This window comes from Caretta caretta, chromosome 1 (assembly GCF_965140235.1).
Source record: "Caretta caretta isolate rCarCar2 chromosome 1, rCarCar1.hap1, whole genome shotgun sequence".
NCBI lineage: Eukaryota > Metazoa > Chordata > Testudines > Cheloniidae > Caretta > Caretta caretta.
Genome location: NC_134206.1, coordinates 56,760,536 through 56,769,748, shown reverse-complemented (window position 1 = coordinate 56,769,748; position 9,213 = coordinate 56,760,536). Strand labels below are relative to the sequence as shown.

Below are 9,213 nucleotides of genomic sequence, written 5' to 3'. Positions count from 1 at the left end.
TCTGCTATTTTTCAAGTGGTGGTTTATTTTCTGCTCCTGAAATTAAAATTTTAAACAAAAAATTAAAAACTGAATTAGGTTCCAGAATCAGTTACATTATCAAGCTGAAGTGCTGAGGTAAACAAGCAGCCTGAAGTGCATCCAAGAAATAATCCAGCTGAGAGACAGGCTGTTAAGGAATTGGCACCAAGACACCAGAGTACAAGCCCACTGGGGACTCTATGTACCTGAGTTGCTAATCTGAGCCACCACGTCTACACTACTGTTGTCACCTGGTTGAGCTAAATTAAAGCTAACAGCACAGGTAAGCATACCTGTGCTACACTCACACCTTCACTTGTAGTAGACATAGTCTGAGTGTCTCTACTCACCTAAACTGAATCAGTACCACCACATACATTACTTCCAATGCAGACTTTACAGCAAAAAAATTCTCTTTTACTTTACAGTGCAGGGCCTGGGAAGGGAGAGAGGGTTAGGTACACAAGCAGCCTCGTTAAGGAGCAAAGGATAAGGTTGGCATAACTGGAAGGATGGTTAAATCTCAAAGAAAAATTAAATAATCCCACATTTTGCCATTTCTCTGGTGTGAATACAGTACATGAGATCTGTGACGCTGTTCAGTAAAAATAAGACTTAGAATACATGATGCTATGCCAACTTATCACCATAACTATGTGGCCAAATGGCAGCTTTCTTAGTTTCTTTTCATAATTTATATCTTATTCTGAGAACCAAGGAGTCAGCATTTCCAATGAGGCTTAAAATTGTAGCTGGTTCCTCAAAACTGACAATAAAACTGTAAATCTAAAAAGGGGAGGAGAGAAATGAGCCACTTCAGTGAAAACTGTACTCATTCCTAACCACCAAAGATTAAAATAGAGGGCTTTTTATTGATGGAATAACAAAAGTGCTTTTTTTAAATATTTTTCAAAATACATTTGTACAACTTACAATAATATATCCAAAATAACTGTATATACAAAACATTACCTTGTTTAATGTATGTGCTTTTCTTGAAATTACAAAGCAACTTTTTTACCTTTTTTTTTTTTTTTTTGGCAAAGTTCAACCTTAACAGAGATGATAGTTTTGAAGGTTGGGTTAAGAAAATAGAACCTGAGGGAAAGTGACATTTACGTCAATGACAAGCAAGAAATTCTCTGTTCTTAGTTTGTTAAATAAAAATGCTTTTAGTGACATTTTTCACATTACAAAAATAACAAATGAAGAAAAAGATTACATATACTTTTTCCATCATACTAGAGGGCAGCTTTTAGTCTTTCAGATAGGGTACTTGAGCCAAGAGTGCATGTCAAAAATGAATGCAGGTAATACAGCCGTGCCCTACTGTGGCTTTTCGATGTGTAAAACGTCTCTTAGCTGCTGTTGATATGGTTAACTTGGTTGGATCTGCGATGGATTTCTTCCAGAAAACCCTCAAGCTGTTCTATCAGCATTCGTTTTTTAAACCTGAACGGAAAAGGAAGTATAAAAATAATGCTGTTAATATTAAACTGACAGTGTAAAGAAATGGAATTTTCAAAACTAGACCTTAACTCTGAAAACTTTTCACTACATACATCAGAGGTTCACTGTATATGCACTCTTGTCTGTAGAAGTTCTGGCAAGCTACTGTCATAGCACAATTATTTATTCTGACCCTCTTTCCTGTGTATGTATTCACTGACAAAAACTTAATTAACAGAGTCAAGATTATCCAGCGACCATGTGCCTTTCCAGAACGTTGAAGTCAGCAAAACTCAAACCTCTAAAAACCAGGAAATACAGAATTAACATATATGCCAATGCAACCTTAACTCTACACTCTGAGCAATGACCAAATACATCCATAATGCACATATCTGCACAGGGCCTTTGCAGACACTGTAGAATGCTCGAGGAATAGGCACATGACCAATGTAGGACACAACTGTACTGAACAGGAGATACCTATATTTAAGCCCACTCCATAGAAATACCCCTGCTGCTGAATTTTACAATTTCAGTCCCTTTTACGAACACTTTCACCTTATGCACAAGACGCTATTTAACACACTTTCACTCACCCCCCCCATTAAACCCACAGACCACTCGTATCCTGCCTCATTGTGGACATTCCCCATAGCAGTAAGTCCCTAGTGCACAACTACTAACACAACCTTCCAAACTCATTGCTAAAAGGAGCATATTGGATCTCAATAGGTACACATGTACCGCTTTCCTTTATTCACACACAGAGGGGGACAAAGACAGGGGTGCAGAAGTCCCTAGATCTCACATCACAATCAAGCTCTGCCGTACTGCACCAACCAATCCTCTAAACATTCAGTACAGCTACACCTGGTGTGCATGTAGATAATTCCCATTGGCTACTACCAGCTCCAGGGCAGCAGAGTTAAGGTTTTGCTGGCATGCACATTAATTCTATATTCCTTGGTTTTCAGAAGTTAGAGTTTTGCTGAACTCTGTTTTCTAGAAGGGCACAAGATACTCCTGAGATAATGACAGGTTTCAGAGTGGTAGCCGTGTTAGTCTGTATTCACAAAAAGAAAAGCAGTACTTGTGGCACCTTAGAGACTAACAAATTTATTTGAGCATAAGCTTTCGTGAGCTACAGCTCACTTCATCGGATGCATTTTCCACTGAATGCATCTGATGAAGTGAGCTGTAGCTCACAAAAGCTTATGCTCAAATAAATTGGTTAGTCTCTAAGGTGCCACAAGTACTCCTTTTCTTTTTCCTGAGATAATGCTTAGACTTCATACCACTGCTCCAGCATTCCCTCCATTATACCATTGCTCTGACCTCAGCTCCTCACATCCTACTGATTTGAAACCCATTCCCCTATTGCCCTTTCCCCTCCTCCCCCACACAGCAGCTTCACCCTTCTCCACACCCCTGGCTTTGTAGGGGTGGGAAGGTGGTGTGTCTGAGAAGTGCCCATATCAGCTGTAAGCAGGAAAAGAGAGTAGAAAGAAAAAATCCCTGTGAATCTGGGCCTAGTGTGTGGGGAAGGGGCTCTACATATCCATCTGCAGCACAGGAAGCTCAGACAGGTGTGAAGTGGCCCATTCATCTCAATGAGATGTTCTGCGCTGAATGAGAACACTCCATGAAGAAAGCTCTGAGACATGTAAACTGTTCCATTTATCTCAATAGGTATTTCCGTCCCCACTTTTCAGTGACAGTGCTATGAGTCTGTGATACGCACCGAGCATGCCTATTCCCAACTCCTGGCCTTGGTCTCAGCACTATGTGCTTGGTGCATGTTCCAAGCATGCCTATTCTCAGCTTCCCATCCAGGGGGGCAGCCACATCATGCACTACCCACCCGCAAATTCCAGCACGTGCGCACGCACACACACGGCAGGGAAAGGAGTTAGGACCCCTCAGAGAGTCAAGGCTCCCATGTATCTGGGTTTGACATGAGGGGCAGGCAGAGGAGCTCAGATCCGCTCAGAGGGGCAGCCCGACCCTTCAGCAGAGTTCTTCCAACATGGCTGAAACTTTTCAACTACCAATTATTAGCAGTAAGACAACAACTTAATAACAATCAATTTAAGGCAAAAATTATATGTTTAAGTCTCACTTTAGAGAAAATTTTCAGTTTGTATTCTGGTCACTTTCCAGACCACTGGGGTGAGTTAAATGAGGAGAGAGGCTGCTAACAGAAAGAAATCTTATTTTGCTACACAGCTTCTCTGGATGAAACTGAAACCACAGGGAAACCATTGGGTGAGGCTTTAAAGGAATATTCCTACCAGAACCCATGTTGGGGTGGGTGATTTCTGGTAGGTTTATTAGCATGCTTGTAGATTTTATTGTTTTCTCTGTAGTGCTTTTATTTTAATCAAATATGCTTGCTTAGAAGAACCGTGAGATAGCTTAACTGTGGACAGTTACACTACTAGTCTCTGAAGAGAAAGCAAGCAGGTCTGTTTAGAAAGTCTATGCTGCTGGGAATAACAGTGAAGGCAGGGAACTGTTTAACCTGTCAAAAAGGAGAGAGATACATGTTTCTACACAAGAAAGGCAATGGGTAGAGAACCAGAAGCCTGAGAATGGGTGCTCTTGCTGAACCACTAATGGGAATCAGATGTAGTTGCCCTGACCTGTGACTTTTCAGCTTGGAAAAAGACAACTGGAGGGGTGGGAGGGGGGTGGGGGGAGAGAGATGATAGAAGTCTATAAAATCGTAACTGGTGTAGAGAAAGTAAATAAGAAAGTGTTATTTACTCCTTCTAATACAAGAACTAAGGTCACCACATGAAATTAATAGGCAGCAGGTTCAAAACAAAAGGAAGTATTTCTTCACACAAATGCACAACCTATAAAACTTTTTGCCAGAGGATGTTGTGAAGGCCAAGACTATCACGGTTCAAAAAAGAACTAGATAAGTTCATGGAGGACAAGTCTGTCAACAGCTATTAGCCAGGATGGGCAGGTGTGACACAGGGCCAGAAAGGGTTAAGTAACTTGTAGGCTAAATGACCCTAATTCAACCTTTAAAGACATATTAGAGAAGTATATAAATGGTAATTAGGGCTATTCCTTATAAATAGCTAACACAGCCATGTTAGATAGACTAGAACTTTGAAATGTAAACGTGTATTATTAGAGAATGAGAGGTAATACTAATTTTATGGTTTCAGAGTAACAGCCGTGTTAGTCTGTATTCGCAAAAAGAAAAGGAGTACTTGTGGCACCTTAGAGACTAACCAATTTATTTGAGCATAAGCTTTCGTGAGCTACAGCTCACTTCATCTGATACAGTGAGCTGTAGCTCACGAAAGCTTATGCTCAAATAAATTGGTTAGTCTCTAAGGTGCCACAAGTACTCCTTTTCTTTTTGTGAACCTAGGGACTAATTCTGAAAGAACTCTTTGCAACTCTACACCTCATCATCTCTACTAAGAGACTGATCTAAGAACTATATTCACATCTGTATGTATGTCTTTTAACCAGTACTCAGCTCTCTTTTTAAATAAATTTTAGTTTAGTTAATAAGAATTGACTGTAAGCATGTATTTGGGTAAGAACTGAAATATTAACTGGCATTGATAGAACTTTTTCATATGATGAACAAGTTTTTTCAATAATCCTCATTATATTTGACTTGGCTGTCTGGGAGGAAGCAACAAGGCTGGGTTGCTTTAAGGGAACTGTGTTATTGGCTTCTGGGTAACAAGTAAGGCATTACAGAAGCTGTTTTGTTACTAGCTTGGTATTCTTGAGACACATCTTTAGAGCCCTCAGAATACCCATTTATACCACAACCTTCCAAAGGAGGTCTAAGGGTTAGAACAAAACAATGGGAGAACTATGGGCTTGTCCTCACTATGGGGAAATCAACACTGCTGCAATCGCCGCAGCAGGGGTCAATTTAGCAGGTCTAACGAAGACCTGCTGAATTGACGGCCGAGTGCTGTCCGGTCGACCCCAGTACTCAGTAGCGTAGCTTGGGGAGGAGCGGGGCAGTGGCCACTCCCCCACAGAGCACAAGTTGCGCCTTTAAAAAATTTTTGCGCCTTTTGAATTTTTATTCACCCAGCGGCGCTCTGGGCGGCGGGTCAGGCAGCACTCCGGGTCTTCATTTGCTCCGGTCTTCGGCGGCATTTCGGTGGCGGGCATCCTTCAGTGCCACCGAAGACCGGAGCGAGTGAAGAACCCGACGCCGAAGTGCCGCTGAAGACCCAGAGCACTGCCAGGTGAGTACAAGTGGGTGGTGCCTTTTTTATCTCCACTCCCCCTGTTTTCTCCACCTGGCTACGCCACTGCTAGTACTCCAGCTGTCTGAGAAGAGAAAGGGAAGTTCACTGGAGAGAGTCTCCCATCGACCCAGCACAGTGGAGACACCGGTGTAAGTCGACCTAAGCTACGTTGACTCCAGCTACACTATTCACGTAGCTGGAGTAGTGTAACTTAGGTCGACAAGCAATATGTCCCAGGAACTGCGGAAAGAGGAACTCCCCTTAAACAAAGGTGTCTGGAGCTATAAGAATAACCTTTTCCTCATGTCAACCACGATGGAGTTCTTGTATAGCGGAGAGGCCAGAGCCCCACTGTGCTGGGCCTTGTGCAAACAAAGAAGCAGTCCCTGCCTCCAGAGCTTTGTTTCCTCTTGCACCAGAAACCTAAGTTTGACCAGATCAATGAATGCAATTTCCTGATTGAGTTCTGTCTAGATACCAAAATGTATGAAGAAGCTAATGGAAAATCCATACTAAACTACATTTCTCTTCCAGTAGCCAGGTAGTTAACTGTAGCTGTTCCTAGTCCAGACAAAGGAGTCCATACTTCAAGAGGAGGTCTGGTCCTTACTACAAGTGACTTCTGGGGTAGCATTGGAAGAGGAATTCAATTCTCCCCTTTCCTGTAGCCTTTATGTTAACTGTCTTGAAAGGTAACAGATTCTTCTCCGTCCAGGACATTATTTCCACTGGCCTGGAAATGTTTGTCCTTTGATTACTTCCTAGTTTTGGAAGCAATATAAACATTCATACCTCAATCATAAGCCAACCTCCAATGGGAAGCAACAAACTTCTCCAGTAACCACAATGAATTGCCTGCTACATGGTTTTCTTGTACTTTCTTCTGAAGTGGCACTGGCCACTGTCATACAGGACACCGGTCCAATCCTGTATGGTCACATTTAGGGCAGGGGTTGGTTCAAACACACCACTCAGAACTATAAAAGGGAGTTAAAAGGATGCATACTCTAAAATTTTGGAAAATGTGTCTTTCAAGTATGCTCCCTACTTGATAGGCTTGCTTCCACAGTGAGTGTGCAAGGGTCTAGAGTGAAAATTGGGTTTGCTTTCAGCATGTTTGTACTTACTTGCCCGCAAAGGGACATTCAGATGTGATGGGAGAATGATACCTAATTTTGCATTGTATCAGGTGTGCAGTTCCTTGTCCTTTAGAGGACAAGGAACTGCACACATGATACACTGCAAAATTGTTATACAAAATAAATTCTGCAGGCACATTTGGGTTAACCTATTAAGGGGCTGAAGCCAATGTGTAGCACCAGAAACCCCAGCCTTTGGAGATAACTAGCTACGGATGACTACTGCCAGGAAGTGACTGATATAACAACCTATGACCTATGCCTTCCTGTGACTACTAGCAGTCATTTCTTAAGACTCTGGATGCAGAGGGTAGATCAGAAGGAAGAGTCTTATACAGGAATTGTGAATTCTCATATACAAATGCTCTTTTTCATGCTGAGGATTTTGTTAGTTTGGAGGATATTCTATCAATCTATCCTTGGAAGCTTCTCCTTCAGAATTTTTGCTCTGCTGGGGAAATAGTCCTTTCCTTGACAGAGTTTATGTTGATAGCAAAAAACGTATTGCTATGCTAGCTTTGAAGTGAGGGTTGAAGCGTCTCTGCATTCTCAGCAACTAATTCCTCTGTTTCTCCAAACAGCTGCTCACCTATAAGTATGTGTTTAGGATGACTGATTGGTATTCACAGGTGCACAGCTTCCTTGTAGCTACCACATTAGAAGCCAGTGCGCTTCTCACAAAATCACATCAAGGGCTTGATCAGGTCAAAAACCAGAGATGTTTCACTCCAGACAAAAAAAAATCATACCCCTAGACCAGAGGTGGGCAAACTACGGCCCATGGGCCACATCCGGCCCGCGGGACCATCCTGGCCAGCCCCTGAGGCTGTCCCCCGGCCCCTCCCCTGCAGCCACGCCACCATGTGACACAATGCTCTGGGTGGCAGGGCTGCAGAGTCCGGCCTGACCTGGTGCTCTGTGCTACACAGCGCGGCTGCCTCTCCTGGTGCAGCCGTGCTGCCAGCCACCGGTGCTCCAGGCAGCGCAGTGCGGGGGCAGGTTGGATAGAGGGCAGGGGAGTTCGGGGGGTGGTTAGGGATGTGGACAGGGGTCGGGGCGGTCAGAGGGTGGGGAACACGGGGGTTGAATTGCGGCAGGGATCCAGGGGTCGGGGGCAGTCAGGAACGAGAGGAGAGGTTGGATGGGGTGGTGCGGGGCGGTAAGGGGACAGGGAGCCGGGGGGGGGTGAATGGGGCGGTGGGGGCGATCAGGGGACCAAGAGCGGGGGTGTGGGGGAGTGGATGGGGCAGGAGTCCCAGGGAGGCCATCAGGGGCTGAGAAGCAGGGGGGTCAGATAGGGGGCAGGGGCTGGGCCATGCCTGGCTGTTTGTGGAGGCACAGCCTCCCCTAACTGGCCCTCCATACAACTTCAGAAACTCGATGCGGCCCTCAGGCCAAGAAGTTTGCTCACCCCTGCCCTAGACGATGTAGCACTTGCATGCCACCTAGTAGGCTTTCCTTACAAAAATATATGAACATTTTTTGGTCTGAATGGATATAGCTGAGGGTTTGAAATTATTATTCAGTGTCTTTTGGAAGAAAATCCCCTTCTGAAGACATGACTGTCTTTAACTGGTGGAGCTACCTCTGCACCGAACTTTGGAAATTTGTTTTTATACATTTTAGTTTAACATTTGGATTTAATCAGAAGTCCTCATTCAGATTTTACGATGTCCCAAAAGAGGCTTCTATGGGAGGCTGTGTATCTAATAATGCTTGAAATGGAATATATTTTATTAATGAGTTACTGGCATCCTGTCCTACAAAATCCTGCAGGCTTTTTTGGTTTTTTTTTGGTGGGGGTGGCGTTTGATGGTGCATGTGTGGTATTTGCTCATGTTGTTCACAGAGGGAGGTAGCATGATAGTCATCCTGGCCTGAGGACCACTTAGGGAAGAGTATTGGTACAAATACCTTAATTTAATTGAGGAAGTAACTTGTTAGAGGTCCCTAGAAGCCTGAAAGGTTGCCTGCTTGCTCCTCCACTCTGGCTAGCACCCAAGGGGCAACCTAATAAAATTTGGCGCTTTGTTCAGTAAATTGGGAGTTATTTTGAACCCTGGAGGAGATTTCTTATTTACAGCTTCATGGAGAGTGGAATCCTCATATGCCTCTGCTCTGGTCAGTCAGCATGAAATGCCCCTTACACTTTAATGTGGAGCCAGCCTGTGAAAAAGGGGAGGGGTAGAGAGAGACCCATTCCTTCCTCTTAGACTCTGAGCCCATTCCTGGCTGATGAACAGAAGGCCCAACTCCCATTCTGCTGATGCCTGAAATCCAAGCCCCTTTTCCTGGCAGAGCGAGGGGCCCTGGGCTGAAAGCCAAACAGGTACAATTTCCATTACACTGCAGCCTGAGGG

The 9,213-nt window shown here is 44.0% G+C and overlaps 1 protein-coding gene across 4 annotated transcripts in view; it reads right to left on the bottom strand.

The window, feature by feature from the left end:
- Positions 1–5: 5 nt before the first annotated feature.
- INTS6 (integrator complex subunit 6) overlaps positions 6–9,213 on the bottom strand; it is an 83,536-nt gene continuing 74,328 nt past the window's right edge. For all 4 annotated transcript variants that reach the window (XM_075128328.1, XM_075128322.1, XM_048849077.2 and 1 more), the window contains one exon: positions 6–1,473. In XM_075128328.1, coding sequence (XP_074984429.1) covers positions 1,380–1,473 — 94 coding nt within the window. In that variant the 3' untranslated portion in view covers positions 6–1,379. The remainder of the gene's footprint in view (positions 1,474–9,213) is intronic.